This window comes from Falco biarmicus, chromosome 3, assembly GCF_023638135.1.
Source record: "Falco biarmicus isolate bFalBia1 chromosome 3, bFalBia1.pri, whole genome shotgun sequence".
Classification (NCBI taxonomy): Eukaryota; Metazoa; Chordata; class Aves; order Falconiformes; family Falconidae; genus Falco; species Falco biarmicus.
Window position 1 is genome coordinate 14,761,427 of NC_079290.1, and position 27,889 is coordinate 14,789,315.

The 27,889-nt window shown below is 42.0% G+C and overlaps 1 protein-coding gene across 1 annotated transcript in view; it reads left to right on the forward strand.

Moving 5' to 3' along the window:
• Positions 1–27,889, forward strand: part of KCNQ3 (potassium voltage-gated channel subfamily Q member 3) — a 203,491-nt gene that overhangs the window by 138,222 nt on the left and 37,380 nt on the right. Inside the window, exon 2 of the mRNA XM_056333672.1 lies at positions 27,598–27,688. Coding sequence (XP_056189647.1) covers positions 27,598–27,688 — 91 coding nt within the window. The remainder of the gene's footprint in view (positions 1–27,597; positions 27,689–27,889) is intronic.

Genomic DNA, 27,889 nt, shown 5'->3' on the forward strand with positions numbered 1-27,889 from the left:
TTGTGGTTTTGCCCAGCACAGAGCGCTGAACAGATGTTTTCTTTGAGCTGTGCTCAGTCATATCTAGGCCCTTTCCCTCAGTAATTACAGTTAATTCTAGGAATCCTCAGTGAATATTAATAGTGGAAATTGTCCCATCAAATATACATAACATTACGCTGAATGCTTTTTGACAATGCACTGCTCAATTATGCAGATGCGTTACATCATCCTGAAGTTGCATGTAATTTTCTTTATGCTTAATTAGATTGAAAGAGAGTGCCAGGAGGAATTGGGGAATAGGCTATAGGTTCCAATAAATGCCTAAAGTACATTACACTCCACACTCAGAAATGCCTCTCTCCCTAATGTTCCCCTCTAATTTTGGGTACTTTTTACATGCTTTATCATGTAGCATGATGGAAAGGAGCTAGTTGCCTTAAAAATAATAAAGGTTTTCCCTCCCCTACCCTGCTTAGTTTTTCCTGTTTGATCCTGCAGTAAAAAGGCAACTCTGCCACAATTATAGTCAGACCAAAACACTGCCTATGTCATTGACAGTCATCATCACAGATTTAGCTTGTGACTTCATCCCAGGGCCAGACAGGGGAAGGGAATGGGAAGCAAAGGAGAATGGCCATGATTAAGTACAAATCACCAGAGCAATTAGACAACGTGACTAGACTGTAAAAAGCACAGGGAGACATGGCTCAGCCCAATGGATTCACAGTTTTTTTCACTAGTTACAAAAGCCTGTTTCAGATGTTTGCCATCTTCTTTGCTCCTGCTTTATTTAAAAAAGTTTGACTAGGCATAAAGAAAAGCTACAGAGGCAAATAGCCTGGTCTTTATAGACAGGTCATGTACCTAGCAGGTGCAACACTGCAATCCATGGTGGAGGGCAGAGAAACAATTCTCCAAGGCATACGATGCTTCCTGAAGCCAAAAGGAGTGTAGCGCTCTCCCTGCCCTCTGACTTTGGCAAGCAACTCTTACTTCTCTCTCTCTTTATTGGTTGATTTACTGAACGAAATCTGTCTCGTTTCAGTTGGCTTCAGCTACCAAATCAGGCTCTCAAGAAGATGTGGTTCTCTTGCACACATTCAGAAATCTGCTCTATAAAGCCAGAATCATAATGTGCATAACTAGTCCTCTAGATAACTCATTCCAGACCTTATAGTCAGTCATTAAGCAGGACTGAATTCTGCACAAAGTCTTCAGAAAACAGGATTCTGGTTAACACGATAAAAACTAGACTAATGGTGTTTCAGATCAAAGAAGGGAAGACACTGTAAAGGATAAGAGAGAAGCTAAAGAATTATATATTCCAGGGTTGTCCTCTGAAACAGATTGACACAGACCATCTGCCTAGTGCCTGCAGTCATGTTTTTCAAGGGTCTCTGTCCTAGGAGTGAACCACAGACTGTCCAAACTGTTCTAGTAAAGTATTCCCTGATGTTGTTGTTCCCAAGAGCCATGCAGACTGTATGACTGCAAGCTAAGACATCAGCCAACCTCAGGTCCAATGTCCCCCATCACGTAAGTGCAATTAAATGTGCTATCAAGTGAGAGGAGTAACCTTATGTATTGGGAGACATGCTAGTTTCTTCAAAGTCAGAATTCGTAACAGCAAGTTCTCATCACATGACAGAGGATGCTCTCATGGGGATCAGGACCAGATAAAAGCCCTATCCCATGAACGGATGTCTATCCATATGTAATCAAACTGCAGGTACTTTATTAGGATGTTATTAGATGATAGGATGTATCAGTTTTCTGGTTGTGTATGTACATATATGATCTGACAGTGCAGAGCTTGAGGTTCAGGGTTTCCAGGTGCCTTTGTAGGATGTTGCATGGGCAACATTTGGGGTACCATGTGGGTATCAAGGTCATTATTTCTTTTTGTGAAACATACAACTAGTGCTAAGTGTAGTCCTTGTTAAATGGCATAACCATTCAAGGATGTTACAAACATGCTCATCTCAAAAGTGAGAAGAAATATGCCCAGTGGCCCAATGCTATAAAACTCAGCCTAGCAAAGGGTACACGGCTGCATTCAACTTGTGTGCGTTACATTATAGGTTTTGTTTTCTCATAAATAGTAACGATCCTTTAGCACCTTTTGTCTAAGGATCCTAAATAAGTTGACAAGTATAAATTACCAAAGCTTTGCAACATCCAGAAGGAGAGGGCAAATGCTGCATCCCTTTAACACTCAGGCATGAAATAGAAAAAGGAGGTTAACCGACTTGTCCAGGATCAGGCAGTCAGTCAGAATGGGGTTTGGAAAGTGGTACCCAGGAGTTACCACTCTGCTGCTGAATATACACAAGAACAGGCAGTCGGGGAGGTGCCTGAATGATGTTTGCTACAGCTGGTGCTAAGTCTCACAGCCCCTTATCTCTGTGCATGGTGCCGTCAAGAGCTGAAGCACACACTCTCAGTCCATATGCTCAGGTGCTGGGAACATCCCAGAGAGCTTCTACAGGTACTGTGGAGAGGATTTCTCTGGGCTGATGAATGTAGAGAATGATTTTGAACAGTGTGTGAATTCAGTATGAAAGGGGAATAGGCGCTGTTGGACTCCTTTTTCTGCATTTTCAGCAACATCTTTAGGGAAGTTTCTCTGTTGCCATGGTCCTTCCAGGTAGGAATAGGTGTTAGAATGTTTTTGGAGATGCCCTGCATCGGTAAAAACAATAATATTTTAATGTTCCTTGATTTCATGCTAAGTTGCTGATACTGCAAGCATGTAATTAGTCTGAAATGTGGATAAATCATAGGGTTTCCATTTCACAGGTGAGTAAACTGAGGCTAAGGAAGTGCATCTGTAGCAGAACTAGGAACAGAAAATCCTTCACTGATACTGGACAGCCTTCCTTTAGTGACTACAGAGAAGTTTTATACATGTATATGACAAAAATTTGAAACAATCTTCACTGATCTATCCAGAAAATGCTCACCACTGTGCCACTTCCCTAGATTATGAGCAATTACAAATGAATCTGCTGAGACATTACCCTGGAGACTGACACCAAAGTCACTGCGTAAAAAGCAGCACAGTAAAGATCATTACCATAACTACCAGCCTAGCCAAAGCTATTACCAAAAGCAAAGCAATGGCTGAAATCATTGATGGTTCCACAGTTCAGCCGTCCTTGCTTTAAGCTAACATGTTTTACTGCACAGATGTAGAGGGCTGAGGACGTATGCATGGCCCATTACCATGTCCAGCTGACAGTCAGTAACCTGTTACACAATGTTGGGTTGATTGCTTTGGCTTAAGGGCTTGCTTAGACTTCTGGTCTGAATTTTGGCTACGTTAAAATATCCTTCATCTACCAGGTTTTTTCTCACCGTAAGTTGTTCCTGTCTCATATATACACTAGGCACTTGCTGTTTTCCTCCTGCTGTCAGATGGATGCTGGGACTGGGTCTTCCACTCTCCATGTCCTCCCAAAATAAATTCTGCCCAAGTTGGCTATAAATCAGATGATCTCTGTGGCACAGTGGCTCCGTGTTGCTCCCCCTACGCTGATACAGTGTAGGGCACAGCGCCACAATCCAGCTGTTATGAATAAACTACCAGGAATAATTTACAGAGAAATTTAAATACTGCTGACTTAGGGGAAATAAAATCGCTGAAGCACTGAACAGTGGTGGCAGGCTTGAAGCCAAAATCGTATTTGCTTTTGTTCTGCTCTGACACAGGGTGTAATTGGGTTACAGCTACAACTTTGATATAGTACTTTTTTTTTATAAGGCGAAGAACACAAACATTTCTGACAGTGTCCAGTAGAGTGTGAACAACACTAATTGTTCATCAAGAATCAGATACCTTCTGGATACTCAGGCAGATGTCATTAATATTAACTCCATAAAGACAGTAACAGAAGAGAGAATCTAAAATGAGTGTCCAAATAATATTCTGTTTTTAACTTTGGGTTAACTAATAAAGAAAACATTAAAACATCCAGCATGCATAAAGTGATACGGGGTCCACAGAGGGTAATGGGATCCACCAGTGATGGTTGCCTCAGAAGTTCAGAGGGACACATGGTCTGAAAGCAGCTCCCCCCCCCGCGGGCCGGGCCGGGCTGTGCCGGTGTGGGCCGTGCGCCAGCCCGTGTGAGCCCCTCAGCCCCGCTCCCGCCTCCTGCCCCGTCTCCCTGCGCCAGCGCGGGCCCTGCCCCGGGCTGCAGCCCTTCAGGGACCCCCTGCTCCCGCCGGGGCTCGCCAGGGCCGCAGCTCCTGCAGGAAAGAGCCCCCAGCTGCGGCCTGGGGCCCTCCCCGGGCTGCGGGCTGGGGCTCTGCCCCGGCGGGGGCTCGCCAGGGCTGCAGGGGAGCCCTGCTCCGGGCCTGCGGCACCTCCTGCCCTCCTCCTGCTGCGGCCTGGGGCTGCCTCTGCTGCTGCTCCCCCCTCGGCTGCCTCCTCCTCTGCCTGGGCCGCCTCTGGCCCTTGCCCAAACCTGTTTCCCCCTCCCCGGCGCCCCCGGCTCGGCTGAGGGGCTCAGCTGAGCCCTGCGGGGGGACGCTGGGCCCGGCTGGGCCCGGCCCGGGGCAGCCCAGCTCCCCCCCCGCAGAGGCCGCCCGCAGGCCGTGCCCCCGGGCCCCATGCTGTGCCGCCGGGCAAGGTGCGCTGTGCACGCCCCAGGCAGCTGGTGCAGCTCCGGGTAGCTGAGCTCTCCCTGAGGTAGGCGGGAGAGCAGTGGACGGCTGAAACAAAAACCAGAGGTAAGACTGGGAAACAAATTTCTCTGCTCAAAAGCCCTTAGCCTTTGCAGTTTTAGGGATGGATTCCGAGCATAGCTGTGGATGTATTTTGGGTTGTCTGTTTTGGGGACTCTTGATTTTGCGAAGTATCACCTATCGGCTGTACTGACTGATGAAGCCAAGTCAGGTCCAGCAGTATCACCTCTTGGAGCCAGTCCATCGCTGCCAGTGACAGCTTCAGAGGACTTCACTTTGACATTTACTTGGCTCCTGCCGTCTTACTGTTAACACACTTCTCTCCCAGAGAGAAATACAGGGCATCGAAAATGCCTTTAAATCACCTGATTCAGACATAAAATTTTATTAACAAAGAATGAGTTTCTGTCATCAGAGAACACTAGTCATCTCTTCCCAGCCTGGCTGTGCCCTTGGTCCTCCAGCCTGACAGACCGAGTGGCTCATCGTGGGCTGCCTGGTGGCACTTGTGTTAACCTTGCAAGCACTTGCAAAAGGTGTTGAATTCCTACCTTCCCCTACACGGCTATTATTTATTAATGTACTAGACCTTCACACACTATATACTCTTGGATTTAGCTTGAAATGAGATATACAGACGTTCAGCCTGTTCATCTAGCCACTGAAAGTCGATAAAATACTGTAACCTGAAGAGGGAGAGAAGTTGCACATTATCGCGTCTGATTCTTAGTCCACCCGAGACTGCAGACGGTGTATCTTTCCTAGTAGGATCGAAACAGCAATTATCTCAAGAGAACTGGTAAGGTGAGGGTAGACTTCATCCTTTTAAGTGTTTAATATCTCAGAGCCAGAAGGCTGTATTTTAAAATGAAAGGTGAACGGATAAATATTGAAAGCAGACCAGGAAGGATTCATTTTGATGCTTTGAAGGTGGTAGCACTGTTTTGCTAAGGTGAGGAAGGAGTTGCTACAGTTATTTTGGCTTTCCCCCCCTCGCCCGCTAATCACACCCCACCCCACTCACCCCCAAGACAAACTCTGTATCTTTCTATAGTTCATTGTAAAGTACAGCAAGTCCTCAGGGTGGGAAGAAACAAGCAGCAAGATGGGGGGGGGGGGGGGGGGCGGGGAGGGAAGTGGGCAGTTACAAGATAAATTTCAAAATCTTTTGGCATTGGCTAGCCTTTGAGGCAAAAACGAGTAAATTGCCTTTTGTGTATATTCCAGGACAATGTTTTCTCCTTTGGTGTGTTGAATCTGTGTTTGCGCTCATGTATTAAAATTGCTGCTTGGTCTGCAGTGTAAAGATAACATAAAATGAATCCTAAATACCAGATATAGGTTTACAGCCTGAAATACTCTCCAGAGTTGTCATCACTTCTGAGTTGTGGTTGTGTTGGGATGTGGTGTTTTATGCTCTGCAGCTACTGGACAAAGCCATGGCTAAAGGGATTTAGAGAAGCTGACCGACAGATGTGGGCTAGAGAAACACACAGCAAGTAATGAGGAATTGCCAAGGAAGAGAGGGACAAGATTAAAAATGTAGGTTATCACCTTGCAAAGTCTATCCTACCTTGTTGTGTCTAAATCTCTGCTAGAGACTGGGACTCATGAGAACTTGGGGACCAATGCAAGCAAGACCCAGGCTCCTATGGAGAAGCAGAGAGGGAGCAAGTCACAGCTCTTGGGCAGACAGAAACTGTTCTCATTCCTTCACCAAGGTTAAAGCAGAAACTGTGCACTAGATGAAGTTGCTTTATCTTTGTATTCATAGTGCCAAAATCACTTACTTGATTCGGTGGGGTGGAGAGAGGTATGACTCAAAACACAACAGCATCCAAGGGTGGCTGTCTTTGATGTGGTCCTGGATAACCAAAAGGAACTCATCTTTCCTTGTGATGGTATCTGTGAGATTTTGGCCAATATCCCCCTTTACGTATCCACAACCTGGGAGTGCACAGCACTGCAAAAATGAACTTTTGCCCAAGCAGAGCTCTCTGCTTGGTCTGACATGCCACGTTGCATGTACTAGAGATGATTTTTGCCCCATTCCTCAGAAGGGTAAGTGCTCCTGGAAGTGGGACAGGTCTGTTGACAGAAGCTGTGGTCATCAAAGCAGGCTGTGCTGACAGACACCACTTGTGCCACATAGCATGTGGGAAGGGAGCAGGGAGGGAGTGGAGTCGTTGCTCTTGCCACAGGTACATAACCTCGTTACGCTGTGAGCCAGTGGCTGTTTTATTGCAGGGTTGGTTTCATTTGTGATTAATGAGTTATTATCAGCACTGCTAGAAAATCCGCTATAGTTGTTTGTCACCAGATAACATTTATTTCCTCCTCAGTTCCTGCTTTAGCTGTCAGGTTTTGGCTGAAATCAGACACTGAGGTGATACACTGGAAAGCAATAGACGGTTTCAATTTAGGGTGTATAAAGAGACCAGTTACTCTGCAAAAGCACCTCTGTGTGTTTGGTATTGATAGGATTAGTGCAAGTTAATTCGTATTCAAAGACTGTAACCTGACTCCAGATTAAATAATATTTCCTGCAAAGGAAATTACCAAGACATTGTGTGTTAATAACACTGAACATGCTTTTTTGAGTACCAGCCTCACACTTCAGGACTGACTCGACAAGCTATTACACCTCTCTTAATTAAAGTTTTGTTAGCACAGTGACTCCTTGCAATTTCCAGGAGATACTGGCCCTGTAGCCTGTGTAAATTTGTGCTTCTTGAAGTCTATCTTTCAGCTGAACTCTGGATTTGTGCTGCATGCCAGGGTTACCTGTGTAACTCAAGGAAAGCAGAATTAAGTATGGTCCAGCATCATCCAGGAGGATTATGAAGATACCAGAATTAGTTCCTTGGGTTATTATTAACCCAGTTCCAATAGAAACCTCCTGATTGAAATGTTCACCTTAAAGGAAGCACAAACACCGCTCCCCACTGCTGTATTGGGTCCTGCCTCCATGGAGTGTTTCTAAATTAGGGGAATCACAAGAGCACTGCAAGACTGCACTGAGAGGCTGTACATGAAGTTAAACCTCAGCTCCCTGTCTGCAAAAATAAATTACTGAGACCTAGTGCCTTAACAATTCTTACAGACAGACATTAGATGGATACCAGAAAGTAAACCCCCATCATTTTAAGAAATGTGATTAGAGTGAAGCAGAGTCTTTGAATTATCTTGTCTTGAATTGTGTGGACAATGTCTCATAAGACAGGAAATTGTAACCGTAAAGCTTCTGGCATATATCTGTGTGGAATGACACTTGCCTACAATTTCAGTTCCTCCTTTAGGTTTTTCTCTTGTCATTAGCAACTAAACTTTATAACATTGGCCAGGTTAGCTCACCTTCTGTCTCATACTTGTCAGGCTGTGGAAAGCATCAGGAAATGCACCATATAGAGGTTTGGTAGGTCTTCAGCAGCAGCAGGGTGTAAAATGGTTTGAACATAGACATGTTGAATAAATGCACTTGTTTCATTTTGGCACCAGTCTATATAGAAACAAGTGGCTCATTCTGAATGTAGACAGGTCTGCTGGCCATACATCACTCTTCTGTAATGTTCTTTCTTTCTTCCATCTTTATGTGCAAGATGGTAGAGTTCTTACTCAGGTGATAACTCTCACCATAAATGTTTGCATTAAAGTTAATACGATTACAAAGACACCATAACACTGAGGATGCATAAAGATGCCTGCAACTTTCTGGCTTTAAATGGGTGTAAGGTCCCCTTAGCAACTGGGTGGTATGCAACAAAGGGTTTTTAATGAGTGATAATCATCAGACATTGATGTCCATGCTAAAGAGTTAACATTAATGCCCTTTTCATGCTGCAGCAGTTCTTCAGCGACCTGCTCACATTATATCATTAGGTTGAACAATCCTCTTCTGTGTTTCTTTTTAACATTTCCTTGGGGGTGAATAGAAGGATTTATTTAGAAAATAATTTGTTATTTATTTTTCTCTCAGACTGGTTTAGCTTTGAAAACAGCCACAGTTTCAGATCAATGCTGACAATGGAAAACATTAACACGTTAGTTTGTGGTGGTGTGCCATCCCACAAACACATGAAATGTTCCCCACTTTTCTTGTTTATTAAATCACTGTATTCTAAATTAAAATAAAGCCTTTTCCAGTCATGAGTAGCTTTTTTCAGCAACCAGTGACCTCATTCATTCTTAAGTCATGGTAAAGACCTCCATTCTGTTGCCAGCCAGTTTGATCTAGAGTTTGATTTAGCCAAAAATATCCGCAAACCACTTATTTTGCTAACGCTTTTCTTCCTCCAGTTTAAGGTAAAACATTCTTCCTAGTCTTTTGCCTTCTAGAACAACAACTGCAGGCTTTTTTTTTTTTTTTTTTTTTTCTTTAAGAGATAGTTAATGGTGGCAGGGAGAAAAGAGAGGGATGCAATTTCATATTCTCCTACCAAGGGGCAATGAAGCATCTGAGGATTTTAACCTTGACTTTGAAATGGCTTTGTAATTATGCCTTCTTAAGATGGTATGTTTGAAAGTCTGCTCATCACTAGCTGAGTGGGAGAAGGAATCTTGTCATTCATGATGGCTGATAACTCGTTTGCCAGATCAAAATTAAGAATAACCTTTCACCACCAGCTGTAGCACAGCCATCATCCTTTCTGCCTTCTCAGTGGGTACCAATGAGATTACAGTCAGTTTGCACATGACGAACCAAAAATAACCCCAGCAGTCTGTTAAAATTTAACTCCCCCAAAGGATTACATCCTAACAAGCTTTGCAGCCTAGTGCAGTTCAGCTGATCAACGGGAGGTGAATCATATGCTATATTTTTTCCAGAGTTTTCAAAAATCTTTATCAGAAAAGAATTGTGTTGTGAACAGGGAATGATGTATGTGTTGTAATATCCAGCACAGATTGCACGGTAAAGTCTTTGCAGGATTAAAGCCCCAGGCTTCAAAACTGCACGGTAAAATTCAAAACTAATTCTTTCTCCTAATAAAACAGCTAAATCCTGCCTGTTTCCTAGCCTTTCATTGCTTTAGCAGGTTTCTCCTATTCTGTACATATCTGTCTGTTAGAAGGCACATCAAACTATAGCATTAGCTAAAGGGCACCTCAATTTGCCACCTGTATTCCAAGCTATTACAATGTAAAGGTTTTCTTTACAGTTGTAAGATCTCTCTTTAAATTGCTCTTTAAGGCTTCTTTCATTAAGCAAAAACACTGGTACTCAGAATTGATTGGGTAAAAATTCTTGAGCTGACAGCAGAGGAGACTGGAAAAAGAAAGGAAAAAAGAGAAAATATTAAAGAAAAATAATCAGCAGTTTTGAACATCTTGAGTTCAGTGCACAGTGACAGCATATTTGGGACCATCTTCCCCAAAAAGGGAAATTACCAGACGTCAGAAGTGCGTAGGTCATTCAAACATGGAGCTTTTTACATGAAAGTGTTTGGCTATTGGGCTTTGCTGTCTGACTGTCACCATTTCTCTGTGCCTACTGTCTTTCATCACAGACCTGTTTCTTCTCTTCCTCCCTTGGGCTCATGCTTTGAGCTCTGATCTTTCACTATTGAAGTCACTGAGAGTTTTGCCAGTAATTTCTGTAAGCATAAAACCAAGCTCAGACTTCCCTTTCATACTCTTTCTTAAGTTTCCCAAATGTTTCTTTCTAGGCTTCATTCCCCAAAGCACAGATGTTCTTTCTGTCTCTCTCTTTTTTTTTCTTTTTTTTTTTTCTTTTTTTTTTTTTGGCTAAACAGTAGAAACACTTCAGAAAAGCATTGAATAATCTGATTTGTCAGATTTCTAAAGCATTTTGGGAAATACTCTTTCGGATAGTGGTGATGATCAAGCTAGTTTAGATTTTCCAGCTGTTCTAGAAGTAGCAAACCAATGTCTGTAGGATGTTTGCCAGAAATGAAGTCAGATACAAATGCACATGCTCACTCCCATGTATGAACTTGCCTGCAAGTAATTGGGTATTCATGTTAAAAAGAATTAAATGATTTTCTGGTTGCTCACATCTAGGCCCTGTGAACAATTCATACTGTTAAAGCTGCTAAATTAAACCTTCCTGACTCCATAATGCTGCTATACCAAACAGATGCATTCTGGAGTACTACCCACTGGCATATTATCTACTGACTAGCTGCATATAGAGAAGAACACGCATGTAACACTATCTATAAATACAGCAACCAACATACACTCTGGAGATGTTGTAAGGGCTCCAAAGTTGAGTTTACTTTGAGGTTTTTAGCTTCAATTAGAATTAAAACTGCTGTAAAAGATGTTATAGTGATTGAATATACTTTCTAGATTTAACATCTTCACAGCCCTATTTAATTTCCTGTAATATTTTTAGTTCAGATGAAAAGATGTTCTCCCTATTCATCAAAAGATATTTTAAACCCGATGGGGGGAAAATGAAGCTACTGATGTCTGCTTCCTTTATTTAGTACTTTTCGCTTGACTCCCTGCGTTCTCACATCAGCTTCTTACCACTTTTCTGGGAACCAGGGAGAAGAGCTGGGTCAGTGAAAGTGTAGGAGGTGTAAGAAGTTGGAGTAGGGAGACAGATGTGTGTCTTTCTGGGTTCATTTCAATGGCCTATCTGCTGCATGTGCTGGAGTTGCAACCCCTCCTGCATCTCCATGCTGGAGGGGTCAGGCTTCCAGCTATGAAAATGTGGTCCTCTGTTTCACTGGAAAAGGCTACAAGGACCAACAGCTTCAGTCACATGCAGCCACAGAAGATCAAGTGTTTTCTTCAGATGATATCAGAGACTATCAATTTATGTACTGCATTCACCAAAACAATGACAAAGTCACCTCTATCATGAGCCTGAAGCATTAAAAAAAAAAAAAGAAAAGGCAAAAAAGGCTATACTAAAGACCAAGCGTCTCAACTGTAATGTACATGAAGAAGAGTGAGACTGTAATAATTTACTGCTAGAGCAAAATAATTCCCAGATAAGCCTAAGAAACGGGCAGTACCTTATGTTCTGGTGAAAAGAACAGAAAATATCCAGGTCTAAGCCAATATGCAATGTCAGAATGCTGTGAAGACATATCCCTTCCTGATGCCAAATCTGCTGCTTGGCTTAACTTAGGCTGTGGAAGTAAGATACCCAAAGTGTGTCATCCTGCGCATCAAAGACTTTCTGGATTTTATGACACTTCTGTTCAAACTGTCATTACTTTCCTGAAATGGTGGCCTTTGTATATGTACTGTGTTTAAGAAACAAAAAATCTGACTATGGAACAGGTTTGGGTGGGATGTAGAAATACTTGAGCTAGCTTTAACCAGGCTACAACATTAATGGAAGCAGATTAACTGTGAAAGCATAGGACTTTATGCCATCAGATTAATTCATCACATTAATTAATTGCTTCTCAACAGGGAAAATTAACCCATTCTACTTCAGCTACATTTGCCTTAATGCACTAGATGCCATCATTAGTTCTAACACTTCCATACTAAAACATAAAAAAAAAATCCTACAATTAAATTAGAGGTACTAAAAAGTAACAGTAATAGCATGGCTTGTTATTTGACCAGATCTGGATCTCCAGCTTCAGACTAAGGTTGCAATGATGTGTGTACAGAAACTTATTCTCAGGGACCACAGATGATTTTTTTTAATTTTTTTTTTTTTTACTAACCTGGATTGAAATCCTATTGTAGAGAAAAAAAAACCACTCAAAAAACCCCCTAGTGGTGCCAGTGACATCAAGCAAGCAATCTGGTGCGTGGCTTGTGGGAGACTGAATGCCGTCTTGTAGGTGGAGTGCACTAATGGGAGAGGAGGACCTGAGAGGACAGGCTGAAGCATACAAACCATACTGATGCATGCTGACTCTAAAAAGTCATTAAGATATAAGAACTGGTAACTCCAAGGTTTAAGGCTATATACTTATGAAACAAATGTGGTATGTATTGTATATGTGCAAATCCTAGAAAATATATCTGTACTGTAATTGGGGAATAAAGGAAACTCGTGCATGCAAAAAGAATGTCTGACCTGATGCACTGATATCAATTAGGAACGTTAACCAAAGAAATAGCTAGCATGAGCCCAGTCTGTCTAGCTTGCTGTACCATAAAAGCAAGTGGAGAGGAACCAATAACCCCTGGATTCAATCTGGGTTTAGCTGTTGCTTCTTGTTTCTTATTTTAACATCTACCTCGTGAAGTTTGGGTCAGTGGGACATCAACTAACTGATAGGAATTGCTACTAAATCAGCCTATGAAGTCATTGCTGGATCTGATGCCTGCAATGTAAACCCTGCTTTTCAGCCGATAATGGAAAGGTTAATGCTGTAATAAAGGATGAATCGACAGACATGTGCAGTTTACTCCCTGCTCTGTCAACTACAGAACTAATAAAAGCTGTGCTAGAAATAAAAAAATAAATAAAAAAACCCTAACAAAAAACCCCAACTAGCTTCCGGGAACTAGAAAAAAAAAATGACAGTATACTCCAGCATAAAGAATATCCACATATGAAAAAATGACAGAAAAAATTAAGCTGATGTGAGTTTAAGCACTGGAGCAAGGTAGAAAGATGCAAATTAAGGTACAAGATGATCACTTTATTATTGACTTCTGCTGTCCAGGTCCAAAGGAAAAGCTGCTCCTGCATTTGTGCATGGTGCGGCATGTCTTGTATTAGAAAAATGATTCAAAATTCCTAGCAAAAAAAAATTATTTATGTTTGAAAGATTGCAGATGCTTTTGTATCCTTTTTGTATCTGTCTTGTGAAGGAAAGACACAATGATCCATGCTGGAGGAAGGAGAATGAGTTCCCTCAACAGTTCCCTCAACAGCATGAAGGATTTCTTAGCCTGCCCCATAACTCCAGTAATGGTGTATGCAGAACTTAATTACATGCTTTCTATTACGGGCATGTTGAATCATTTGGGTTAGATAAACAACATCCATAGCTGCATTACAGCTGTTTAGCGTACACCTAAAGTGAGCACCTTGAGATACATCTAATAACCTTACAAGCAAGCTGAGTGTAAACATGTGCTTGTTTTTAAAATGTCACAATGACTGCAATAGTGCTAGTAATTTAATGTGAAGTATTCGCCATGAAACCCTTTCAGATTTGTTCTTGTGAGTATTAACTTTATCATCAGACTTATCACAGCACCCTCAGAATTCAAATAGCTTGAAAACTAATAATTACCAAGTCTGATAATCTTAGTGGGTGAGGTGGAATTGCAACACTTGGTTTCTTCAACTTTCCTATAACTATAACATTACCTTCATAGGATAAACTAAGCTCTTGTTCTTTAGAAGCTATTACTTTAATAGTTGTCTTAGCTGTGGAAAAACAGCAGAATGCATGAACCCTCAAGGGTAAAAAAGGTGGGGGGAAGTATTTCTAAGAACATCTGATCATTAATTCTGGCTTCATCTCATGTTTTTTCAATGTTCAGTCTGGCAAATATTTGAATTTAAAACATGTTATATGTGGTTGTTATGGCTTAACCCCAGCTGCCAACCAAGTCCCACACAGCCGCTTGTTTACTCCCCCTGTGTTGGGACAGGGGAGAAAATCAGAAGGGTAAAAGTGCAAAAACTTGTGGGTTGAGATAAAGGCAGTTTAATAGGTAAAGCAAAAGCTGTGCGCACAAGGAAAGCAAAGCAAGGAATTCGTTCCCCACTTCCCATGGGCAGAGAGGTGTTCAGCCATCCCCAGGACAGCAGGGCTTCATCATGCGTAATGGCTACTTGGGAAGACGAACTCAGAGCATCCCCCCCGCCCCCTTCCTTCTTCCTCCAGCTTGTATTGCTGATGGTGATGTCATATGGTCTAGGATATCCCTTGGGTCAGCTGGAGTCAGCTGTCCTGGCTGTGTCCCTTCCCAGCTTCTTGCCCACCCCCAACCTGCTCACTGGTGGGGTGGGGTGAGGAGCAGAAAAGCCCTTGGCGCTGTGTAAGCACTGCTCGGCAATAAGGAAAACATCCATGTACTGTCAACACCGTTTCCAGCACAAATCCAAAACATTACCCCATATCAGCTACTATGTAGAAAATTAACTCTATCCCAGCCAAAACCAGTGCATTGGCTACATTGGTAAGACTGAGTAAGCAAATACAATCCTTTTCTTTCCTGTTATTTAAGGTTGTATTTAGACATTTGTGCCCTGGGGCCCAATGGAAAGCTTTCTTCCCTTTTACTTCTTTTTTATCATTCCCAGCATTCTAAGAGAATGTTAGGTTTGATTCATGGCTTGTTACCTGACATTGTGAGTGAGATTGATCTGACCTAGTCACCTGGGGCTCTTTTTCCAGTTGGAGAAGTAGGCACTTCTAATACATAGTTCATCTCCTCCTTAAGTAGGTACCTAAAATAGAGCAGGTGATTCATGCTTTTAAGGTCCTCAGTTTTCCTCCCTGCTTTGAAGCGAGCCAGGCAAGCTGAGATGCAGACACTTGCACTGTCAACGTCTGCAGGAAGCTAAGGTGAATCCCAGCCTGTATTTCACATGCATCTGGCCTAAGTTTTATTGAATCAAAATGCAGGCACAAATCATAATTGGCAAAAGGGTGTGGCTGAGCTCCAGTGCTCATTGAAGCCAGTGAAAATGTTCTCATTGATTTAAAGGCACTTTGAATTACTCCCTCAGGAAAAAAAATAAGAAGAGAGGGATGTTGGAGGAGCTGTCTTCTCCTGCTCCTTGATTTCCTGTTTAAAAAAATATATGGTATACACCAGACTTCTGAACCTTTGCAGGACTACTGTTGCTGCTGGTAAGCAATGGAAAAACCAATGTACAATTGGTTGTGAGCATCTTGATCAAGACTACTCAGAAGTCATTGTAACATCACTGGAACAGTTAGAGGTTATGACCTAAATAATTATACAATGTTGAGAACAACTTCAAGCCATGCTATGCTAAAAACAAATGTATAGACGATGCTGTAGATAGCTAAGGCTAATATACATATATAATCAGAGACTGTGATACTGAAGAGATCATCTGATTCATTCAGTACATCTTTCACCCAGGAAAGTTACTGCCTAGTGCTCCCTTACTAATGTTTTCTGTAGTCACATGGCAAGTATGTCAGCCCATCCCTGGAGATGTCCTGGTGGGATGTGGAGGAAGAAAACACTGACTTTCCACACACTTTAGATGCCTGTGTCAACCATCACAGTTGTCTGGGAGGTCAATAAAAAAAGCCCAGACCTGACATTCATCCCTCTGCAGCAGTCTGAGTCTGCAGCAATTTTACGAGAAAAGGGAAACCTCTGAATGACTGATGCAAACCTTCCCCATCATTCCAATCCCAGTATTCAGGACTGGCAGAGGTGCTGAGAGCTGTAAGCACAGCATCAGTGTTGCTTTCTGCTCCAGAATTTCTGCTTTTGTTCACCTACATGAGGCGAGATTCAACTCACGATTAGATTCACTTCAGGCATCCAAATATCTGTGTGTGTACATATGAGTTAAGTATCCACTATCCCACTAATCTAGTCGGTACAGTCTGTGGAGCTCAGAGGGCAGTTCAGCTCACTGAATGAGCTTTATTGGCTGGCTGGCTGGCTGTCAAATTTGTCATGCTATACCTGAAAATGGATGTAACTCCACTCTTACAGAATTGTTATTACACTGAGATTCCAGCCACTCTTTGTACTGATGTCACAACAGAAGAAGCTGACAAAACTTGACTTAGGAATAGGAATTGCTATTCCCATGGATGTTGAATAAGAATAGGAAAGTTATGTCAAGGCTGTGCCCCACTGTGCCCAATCCTACTTGTTACAGAGGACCTTCCTTTAGTAAACCAGCTGCCTCATTCAGGAGAGAACCAAAGGTTCATGTTCTTTGAGGATACAAATGTGTGAGTCCCAACAGAGCTGCTTAGCACAGACTTAACTACTTTGCTTAGATTGTATTCTGCATGCAGAACTTGTCATTACTGCAAATTGGGTTTTATTTTTCTAAATGTACTTACGTATGCTGAATTCTGTGCTGTTTCAAGTTACTTACTCAACTAAATAAAGCTTTTTCTTCAAAGGAAAACAAATAAAAAAATTCCCTTCCATATTGGCATTATTTCCTGAAGGTTTGATAAAATTGTATTTGTTTGAAACTGTCAGGTTGAACAGGGATAAATGTAATCTGAGATACTAACGAGTCAGTTGAGCAAAAGGGCCATCATATATTGTGTTGAGAAGCATTGTTGCTGATGCTGGTGAAACACTTCAGGAATAAAATTGGGCAGGTCTGGAAAAGGCTGATAACCTCCTCCAAAGACTTCAACTTCAGACTTCAAATGAAATATCACATGCTTACAGATGATCATTCTGAATTTTGAATGCTGATTAATTGCTTATGGTAATGCAAAGCAGCAGAAATACTTTAAAACAGCATTAATTTACATAGGTACAAATACCATGTGCTATTGTTATTGTTGTGTAAATCAGAGTTCTGAGGATACAATGACCTCTAAAGAGCTTATCTAAAGTTCACCTTCAAGGAGGATGTGATTCATTTGCCGTGCTAACACAACAAATAATTTACTAATGAATGTGAGCTGGAGGTGAAAAAGGAGCACATAGGACTTATCTGTACTATATGCTTCAGCTGTTCCTGTGTCGGCCTTAGCAGCTGCATTAGCGCCGTGGGTCTGCAGCCCACTGAGAGTTGCAGACACTTCTATGCTCTTTCCTGTGGAGGTGCCAATCCTCTAGAAATCCCCCATGACACAGCCTCTGCAAGCAACTTTGTTGAATCACTTTAAAGTGGACATACTCTCATTAGTTTAAAGGTGAGATGTTGTAAAAAACACGATTATGAAGGGATTTGCCTCTGAGCAACTGATCATCCCCCTCACACTTCTATCCAGACCACATACCTTGTCATGTGTTAAACCATCAAGGTAGCAGCTGACATGTTATGCCTGAAATCCACTTTTTCTCCCTCTTCTCTCTTGCCAATGAACTGTTAAAAAAGTCTTCCTGATGTTTGTATAGAAATATGAGAGAAGAGAAGCCCTCATATACTTTGAAAGGCATGTATTAAAAATCATAACACCTGTGTCAGTGGTTTGCTTGCTGTACAGCTGAGTTACAGGGAGTGGTTTCCATTTCTGCACTGTGAGAAAAGGCATGGTGGTGAGCATTTGGCCAGCTGGGAAAGGTGTGATTAGGAGACCATGCTGCTCAGGTTGACATCCAAAAGGCATTTTCATCCACGTGATACTGTGTTCCGTGCCAGGACTCTGGTAATACTCCCAATTGGTATAATGGATCCATCTCCTACAAAAAGGCAAAGAACTGGGGTGTGAATTGCATGCACCTAGCGCACTATGAGACACCTTGGGGGAACTTCACTATCCATATAGGGCTAGCAGATATGTAATGGAACCTATGGGACATTTGCACCCCTGTGGAGAAGCAGCCTGAGGGTGAAGTTGCACCAAGATGTCCATCATTATCTGATAAAAGAAGTCCCTTGGGAAGGGATTCTGACTGAGATGCTATCTTAGATGATCTTAAGCCTCTAAGACAACCCAAATTCTTTTTGAGAAAGAGATATTCAAGAATATTCTGCATTCAGCACTCAGTGGCCTTCCCTTGGCCTCCAGCTGATGCCATTTTATGGGGTACTGGTAATGGGCCAGAGCTTTGAATCCTTGTTGCCTAACTGATCGTTGATGCCAAACTGCAGCCTGCTTATGTATGGAGCACAAAGGAAAAATTAAAGAGTCTGATGTAAGAAAAGGTTTATAGGAACAGCATCAAGTCAAACCGGACTAAAAATCTCATTTAATTTGCAGGGACGTTTGGTCTGTCTTTTAACATAGTATTGAGTGTGTGTTAATTTGTGTATGCCAATAAAAAAAGCATTCCTCCACATCGCCACTGTTCATCTGACCCACCGCTGCTGTAACATGAGTTTAGCATCTTTTAGCACAGATCCTTTCTCCTCTTCTTCTTTCCCTGTGAATAAAGTGAGAGCAGCTCATCTGCTTTGCATTCCACACAGTAAGAAAACCTTTCCTCATTGATTAATATGAGCTTGTTTTGCAGCACCAGTGGATTTGTGAATGGGCCATAGGCTACAGACCAGTTTGTTAAGGAAAACTGATGTGCAGTGTTGTCACATAGACTATGATGCAGTGATGACTCTGCACTCTTCACTTACATAAAAATTAGAAAAAGTTCAAAAAATCCTCCTGGATTAAAAAACCCAGTAAGAACAACTGGATTGTTCAAAGCAAGGATCTGAGATCTTTGCCTGATTTTCTCTAGTGCAGGCAGTGATTAAATGCTATGTGAGAAAGATGTCTCTTCCATTCTAGCTGTAATACTTCATGCTTTTTACTAGAAAAGTCCTGAGTCAAGCACCCTGTGTCACAGCCAAAACTGTGACCACCTCAGGTGCAAAATGGTAGAGCTCTCTGTGAAGTTAATGCCATAAAATTCAGGAAGAGGCTTTTAATGTGATAATATTTATCTCCTGTAATCCAGAGATCGCACTCAGTCTGAGAGAATTGAGCCATGTATCTGGCTCCACAGGAGCTGCATTACCATGATGCCCTTCACTGCCCATAATAGAAAACTCACTAAACCATTAAGATGACCTGGAGTGTACTGGCAGTGTTGATGTGTGGTGCAGGTCATGTGCAGCCATGCATCTCTTCCTTACACAGTTGCAAATCTTTGATGATGCAAAAAAGTCTGCTGGTATGGCACCATGCAACTTTTTTTCTGACTGTTCCATTCCACGTGAAAACTGACATCATTGCAGAGAGTGCTCATGTTCACACATAAAGGTGACTGTGTCATGGAGTTTGAGATGGCACAGGCAAAGAAGATACAGTCTAAACTGGAAATTGTTTTTTTGCTTGGCAATCCCACCTATCTGAAAGTACTGGATTAGGGTAGAAGTATTGGCATTGTTTAAAAAAGTATGTTATTTTGCAACTTAGGTTCAAAACCAGAAAAAACAAAAACCCTATCAAAACTCCCAAATGGGTTGAAGTCTTGGATAACGAGTAAAGATTCTCTTTTCACTTCACTGTAAGAATTTGTCTGGCCACTGAGTTGGTGTTATCACTTCCCTACCTAGAAACCCTGTATTAGAGACTACAGAGGTTATTTCTGGACAGTGCTGTCTTCTTGACGTTAGAAATTCACTTTCAGCTAGATCACCTTTGGAGGACCTATTGTTGCGAGTGTCGGTGCTAAAAGGGAATTTATTCAGGGGGAAGAAGGGGTGGGTAGGCTGTTTGACTGGGTTTTTTGCTTGTTTGCTTTTTTTCTTTCCCCTGCAGTCTTTTGATCCTCCTTGATTTCAAATGGGAAGGTAGAAAATACCACAGCCGTGTGTTCAGTTAAGGCAAAAGTCATAACAGTGGGTTGAGAAGTTTCTCCCATTTACATTCTTTGGAGCTCCCTAAACATTTGAAGGACATAATTAATTCCTCTCCTCCTTTCTAAAGAAATGGGAAGGGTTTGTGGGGAGATCAGTGCATGTCTGTGTGAGAGATCCTAATTCCTGCGTATCCCTGAGATTTTGTCATGTTTGGAAGTGGACTCCTTGATCTTTCATCTGTCTGGACACACAGTGTTGGCGATGTTTAGAAAGGTACCTTCCTGGAAATTCCTACTCAGGATGTTTAAACATTGACATGGATGATTAATATTTTTACCTTAGGCTCTTTATATACTCTAAATTCACTTCTTTATGGGATTTGCTGAAGGCTCGGCACTTGACTGCCGAGTTACAGGCTGACTTTCAAATGTCCTAGACTTTTATTTCACAAAATTTAGCAGAAACCAATGTATGAATCTTAAAGTTCACCTTCAAGTGGCTTCACACAGATTTGTTAATGTCCTTTAGAGAATGTCCTGTTAGAAACATTTCTGAAACTCGTTTGATTTGCAGTTATTGCAGCTGGGGCTGCCGGGTAATGCAGTTTGGCTCTGTGCTGTTCCTGCTTTGCTGTGCTGCATGGCCCACTGTGTTTCGTAGTCTATGTCTCTCAACTCAATTAGCAGCATGCTGCCAGCCAGAGATAAGCCCATGGACAGGCATACTAGTCATGACAGATAAAAGCCCCAAACAATAGTTCAGTCCAATGTCATTCACTTAATACAAAAATAGAATTTAAAGCCACTAACAGAGCAACTCAGAATATTTAGTTGCAACAATCAGAAGCTTTTCCATCCTTACTCAAGCCGCAGGAGGAGACATCTAACTCCTTGCTGTCATTGTGCCTCCTTTGTCCCCCAGTCGCGTGTGTGATAAGATGTCTAGACCTCTTCTTGTAACCTATGTACGCTAGTCCTTTCAAAGCATCTTTAAAACTTGTCTAGGAGACAAGAAGGAAATGGGATTTTGGTGGATGACTTGTTTTCCAAGCTGAGAAAAATCAGGCAGGGGAATGTAGCACTCTGGGCTGTTTTGCACTCTCATGCCAGTAAACCTGGGAAAAGTGTCAGGCCATTCCTCTGGAATGTCCCCTACAACAGAATATCCAGGTTAATGGTGTTTGTGCTGTCTGACATTGCTGACTCAAAATATTTTGTAGCATCATGCCAGACTCCCTAAGGAAGCTGGCAATGGTGGTACACAGGGCAATAAAGCAAAAAGTTTTTAAGAGTAGACCTGAAGAAAAACCAACAAGAGGAGGAGGTTTTAACCAGGCTCTTGGCTTGTACGTGGAGGACAGGAGAGAGGAACCATCTGATTTAAAAGCTGTTCTTTTGCACCTTAAATTCCCTGCTGTGAAGCACAGCTTTCCTCTCCCATATCTTGCTTTTTAAAAGCTTTCCAAACTTAGGGAAACAGCAGTGAAGCACATTCAGAGGCACTCCTGCCAGTGAGAAACCAAGGTCATAAAAAACCTGGCATGAGTAAGCATTTAGGCTTTTCTGGCTCAGCTTCCTGCTGTGAGAGGGACAGTGTCAGTGTCACCAATGGACTGGTGTCATTCTGGGCTACTGCTTCACCGCCTGCCAGGTCAGCTGGTATGGCAGTGAGACTAGGGATCTTTTGGGGATCTTACCTTACTTCCCAGGGTTTCTGCCAGCATCTTGTGAAAGGTTTTGCTCTGTCTCTGCCATTGCAGCAGAGCAAGACTGCAATTCAGCTTACCGAGCATGGCATTCCTACCTTGTCCTTGCTGTATGATGGCATCGGGCCAGGGACTCCTGCATGGAGCTCTGTGTGTGTACTCAGTGGAAACTGTGGAGGCAGAGAAAGAGGAACCTTTGAACATCCCTACCTGCAGCACTTGCTGCTTTTCTCCTCCTCATCCCAGACCTCCACTGAGTTTCTCAGTGCCCTTCCCCACACCCTTCTTCACAGTGCCCAGTTGTCAAGTTTTTCCTGTCACCCTTACCTCAGTACTGATCTCTATAAGAGTAGCTGGCCTATTGCTTGGAAAAGCAGAGATGCAAGAATCTAAGTATCAAACGGTGAATATTCCTATGTTTGTGAAAATCAGGCATGCATTCCCTTCTCTCTGAAGGGCTCTTCTCAAATATTGGATAATGTCATTTTTGTAGTGTTAAAAAGCCCAACTCAAGCCTCTCATTAACAACCATAAAACGATCAGTGCAAGATACTGCAGATGTTCTGTGAAAACTGAAGTTTGGATGCAGAGAAAAAGATGGTGGGTAGGAATACAGAGAAACTGAGAGAACTGTGAAAAAAGATACATTTTTAATCCTTATGGATAAAAGCCAATAGTTGAAGAAAATAAGGTTGTTCCAATATGAAATTTGGGAAAGTGTGTGGGAATCATGGTTTTAGAACCATATTGCTTTTGGGAACCCTGAACCAAAAATTTAGCAAAACATTGTCAGATTTTCCTAATATAATCTTAGAGAATTCCATTAGCATTTACCAGGTGGCAGAACAGAATGAAACTAGAGCACAAGTTTTAAGGGAAAACAAGAAAGGACCAAGTGAAGCAAAGCAGAAAAATCTAAGGTTCATAAGAACATTTGGAGACAGAGGAAATTCCAATGGCTTGCAAGAAATGGCATTGAAGATGTGAGAGCAAGCAGAAGTCTATGCACTGTCACACTGCAGGGGATTTCTTAGTAGTAACTGTTGAAGAGGCTTTCCTGCCCAGAGCCTGATTATTATTTTGTAATTATTTGGAATTTTTTGGTAAAATTTTAAAATTTTACAAATTGTAAAAATTGACCACATGTAGATGTGATACCTAAATTTACAGCAAGGGATTTCAGAGAAAGCTAGTCATATAGGAAGTGGTCTGGTATGGCTGATAGGCTAATTCTTTCAGTAGTAAAAATATGTAAAGATCATTAAAAGGTGGTGGCTTTAATTATATCCAAAACAGGGATGAATGTAAGGGGTGGCGTTCAGCTAATTTACACAGTAAACATCTCCATAGGAGCTAATCACTAGTCTTTCCTTACAGTTACAGGGAAGAAATTGTCTCTGTAGGTGCACCTGACCAGCTTGAGCCATCTACTTTGAAACAACATGAGTTGTATGCTAGAAGCACAAATTCCTCTCTGTTAAGTATAAACCTAATCGATACTAACATTTTGTGACACAGCACAAAAATTTGGCAAACTGATGCCAGATGTGAATATTGTTTGGCCTGCCCATGATGTATCTAGTCCTCATAACATCTTCAAAAGGACTGCTGTGTTTTGGAATAGATTATAGGCAAATTACTATCTGATCTGCTCCTAAGATTCTGAAGAAAGAGAAGGTGAAAAGGATACATGATAGGTACCTATATATGGAAAAAAATATAAAAGTTCTCAGCTAGATCTGCATTATATGGGCTTCAAATGAAAGTAGATACAGAAGAAAAACTCAAAGCATGTGAAATATTAGAAGAAATAAAAATTTATCAAACTAAACAGTCTATGATGTTCATCCAAGGAACATTAGATTCATGGTCTAGCATAGTCATAAATTACGTCTTCTTTCCTGGAAAAAAATGTGTATTGTTTTTGGAATCTGTCTTTAGTACACCAAAATAGTACTATTAGAAAATATGAGTGTTAAACGTGATTTCCAATAAGAAGAACATATATTTACTAGAATAGTATATTAGTTGTGACAGTGACAAAAGAGCACTGCCATTTGGTGGTCTGGAAGTTAAACATACAACAAACTAATCAGGATTTTAGGCATAATACTGCAGATAGGTACAATGTAATGGGTGGTGAAAAATGATGTAAAATGATAACAAGAACGATCCTAAAAATGGAAGAACTAAATTCAGATCCTCTTTTGGTATATCTGGCTTACAATCTTGAAGTTTGGACTGACACCTGCTGAAACACTGTTCAATAGGAAGCTTAGGCTTAATAGGATTCACTTTTCATTAAGAAACCTTGACTTTTACTCTTTCTTTCTTCTAATACTTGGTGCTCTATGTCCCATGGATAGTAGCATTATAACTGCAAGTAAATTTCAGATTTTCTCTCTTTCTGTCTCTTGATTCCCCAGGTCAGTGTTAGTCTCCCCTCTGTTCATCCACTGTGATTTCAGCAGTTTCTTTCCCTGTGATTTGCCTGTTACAATTTTACAGCCAGGCTCAACCACTGGACCCACATTGCTGCCTCTAAAAGGTTAAATCAGACAATATAGACTCGGCTATTGTCATATTGCCATAGGACAGTATGGACTCAGCAACTGTCAAGCAAGTTTGAGTCATTATGTTTGCAAGACCACAATATGGGCATAGGTGGTATATATGCCCACAATATAAGCATAAGCAGCAAGGTGAAGATGTACCTTGTTGTCATCTTTGCTAAGCAAGGGGAATTGTTTAAAAAAACATGACAACTTTGTAGCATCTTCCGTAGAAAGAGGACACAAGAAGACTTGCAGGCTTCATAAAAACCAAGTTCCAAAACAGAAGAGGCTGCAGGAAAATCGGTGGGTTGCACAGCATCAACGGAGATTAAAATTCATGAAGTGCTCTGAACCTGTTATAATTTCAGATGGTAAGGGAAGATTGCTGAGATGTGATTTGATTAACTTGCGGTGGATATTTATCCTTTGGAAGCAGTGCGGTAGGAGGATAGCTGACCCTTCCAAGATGGATTGCAGTTATATGTCCCAACACATGCTTTTCATCCCTGCAGTCCCCAGGGTACTGCAGGAAGGAGCAGGAGCCTGGCTCTGCGAGCTGCGTGTGTTTTGGGACTGCAGTTCCTGCTCAGCAGTTGCATCTCCAAGTCACTCTTCTGGGCTGCATTCATGCACTTTCTGCAGCTGGGGGTTCAGACCACACTCCCTGCTCAGATTTGCCCTCGAAATTATTCGTGGTGACTTGTGATCTCGAGTCTCACCCTCTCACCCTACTTTTACTTTTTTTTGTCCTGTGTGGTCTGTTGTTTTCATGGGTGGGCTCTCGCTTGGAGCGGTAACAGCTTGCAGCATGGACTGTGCCACACAGAGCGAGTGAACAAACAGCTCTCCATGTCCGTTAATACCAACATTTGGGCTTTTTTAGTGACCAAGGACAAGCCGTTTCACCACTATGAGACTCCTTTTCTTGCATATCACATACCTGGGCGCAATCACCTAAACATCCCCTGCACTGAGTTTGTTTCATGCGGAAGGAAAACAGGGAACGAGAGCAGTATCCCCTTGCTCTATGGAGCACCGATACCCTCTAGTGGTAAAACCGCAGGCATTTTTAGGGAAAAGACGATTTCACCAACTTCTGTCTTCCTCTGGGACAAAAATCTGCGCATCATTTATTTGACAGTGCTGTTCTGTTGAACGATATCGTAAATTCACGCCTTTAGTTTAAGTAGCTGATGATGTAATTTCCTTGGGCTGTTTTCAGTGTGTTTCGCCTTTCATTAAATCATTTAAATGATACTTGCGAGCTGATGGGCGACTGAATTGTCACGTGGTATAAAGCAATGGCTGTAGTGGAAAGCATCAAGTAGCAGCAGCTCAAGGCTTTAAATGGAGAATTAGTGATGGTACCACTGTAATGGCTGTAATGTGGCAGATGATAGGTGGTTTATAGCTAATCAAAGGAATCATGTCGACTTCTCACCAGTTTGCTCGTAGAGGTGCAGGGCACCAGGATCATGAGTCTTGGGAAGCCAGTGAGCCACTGGCTTTATAATTGCAAGGTGGAGGCAACAAGGTATGGTGTGACAAAGAAAGCTTGAAGGCATGGCAGGAACATCACAGAATTGCTAAGTTCATTGCCGAATGTCTTGAGCAGTGGGAGTGTAGTTACAGGTGAACGGCGAAAGGCACATTCTAGACCCAAAGGCTGTTTCCTACCAGCCACAGAACCCATGCTCTAGAGCATGGCTGGTGAGTAGGAAAAGGTGAAACTTGTCAAAGAAATCCAGGATTATTTAGCACGAGCAGACACATTTATTTCTGTTCTAACCTTGTTCAAAATGGCTGATTTTCCTGGCATAACAACGTTCAGTCTGAACAGCTAATATTGGGAAAGGCACAGCAAAATAATCCTTCAGGGTTTGCTGTGAAGTGTTTCACTGTTGCCTCTTCCTTGCGTGGAGGGTTCTAGTTGATGCTGTTTGGAGGAATTGCCTCCCCAAAGGGCAGCAGGAGCTATCTGGAGCTGACCTCTCTCCTTTTACTCCAGCTGCAAGAATGCTGAAAATTCTTAGAACATGCTCCTTAGCCCCAGGTTTCCTCAAACATCAAGTAAACAAAAACCCAAGACAGGGTAGAGGACATGTGTCTCTGAGATGAGATGAGTCCTTGCTCACTGCCTCCTTGCTGCAAGCTGTGGACTCTACCCATTTCACCCAGTGAAGTGGAGCTTTATTCAGCAAGAAATGAAATCACACTTTAGACATCAGATTGAAATTCAAAACAGGTAGTACACACTAAACACAGCTTGATTCTTAACAAGCTTTTTCCCCTGGATGATTTCAGTACCTAATGCCTATCATTTATTTGATGTACCCTAGCTATGAAAGCAAGGGAGCCAGAGCTTTTATGGAGACGTCCTTCCAATTTATTCAATAAGCTCTGAAATATTTCCATGGCCACCTGCCCCTCTGGTCCTGTGGATCAGCCTTTGGGAGCACATTAGAATGCCCATGATCTGGGTACATGAAGTACCAGAACATGAGCTTTCCCTACTCTGCTTCGCAGTAATCACTTACAAGACTCCCTTGATTTTTCTTACCTCTTTATGCGTAAAAGATTGTGAATAGCTTGAACCTGTGAATAGTTTTACAAAGCAGATCAGTGTGACTTTAGATTAGACTGGATTGGATTTACCAGCAGTGGGAGTTAAATTTTCAGTCAAATCTCTGTTTTCTGGAGCCTCACAGACAGACAATAGCACAGGGGCAGTGATTTATTACACACTGCGTTTACTGGAGAGCAGAACTTTACCCTCTCTATCGTTTCTCTTTCAAATCTTTTCATCTTTTCATCTGCATAGAAATGAGTGCAAAAAGAGAAGAAAAAAAGAAACGCAGTGCAGTTTTCAAGGGATGGTTTGTCCTGGTGCTGCATTGTAGTGAAACGTTTACTGTTTCTCAGGTCTTAGGATGTGCCAAGTCGATTCATTCCACTGTACCTGCAGTGCCATTTTGTGAAGTACACAGCACATCAGCTTGGACTAGACCTCCTGAGCATTACAGTCCTCTGCCATACCATACAACCCCTTCCCAAACTGCATTATCATCCTTTTTCTTCCTAAGAATGCAAAGAAGTTAATTAATGCTTCTCTGTCCCAGAACCATTCTGACTTAGTATCTTGCCATGATTTCTTGACTGCCAGCCCCCCTTGTCCAGGCTGAGAACCCTTAATCTTCTTGAGAGACCACCTCACTGCTCACCAATAGGAAGTAGTTGTCCTCTGAAGGTCTCTATGTAGGGATTTATAGGCAGTATCTCGGACACAAATATAGAAAGGGGTAACAATGCTTTTTTGTTTTATTTCATTTCAGGTTTCTGATTGTCTTGGGTTGTTTGATCTTAGCTGTCCTGACAACTTTCAAGGAGTATGAAACTGTTTCAGGAGACTGGCTCCTCTTGCTGGTAAGTAGACTGTGACCACCACATCACCTTGGTAATATTCTTGAATTGAAATCAGTCCTATCAGCAGTGATGGAAATTTACTTCCAGCTCTGTGTGCAATAAGATTTCTTCTGTTGCTCCTGGACCAGTGACTCTACACTTACATATGGGAGAGTTCCTGGTCCATTGTCAACACCAACTGAGTGAAGAGAGGAGAGAGGA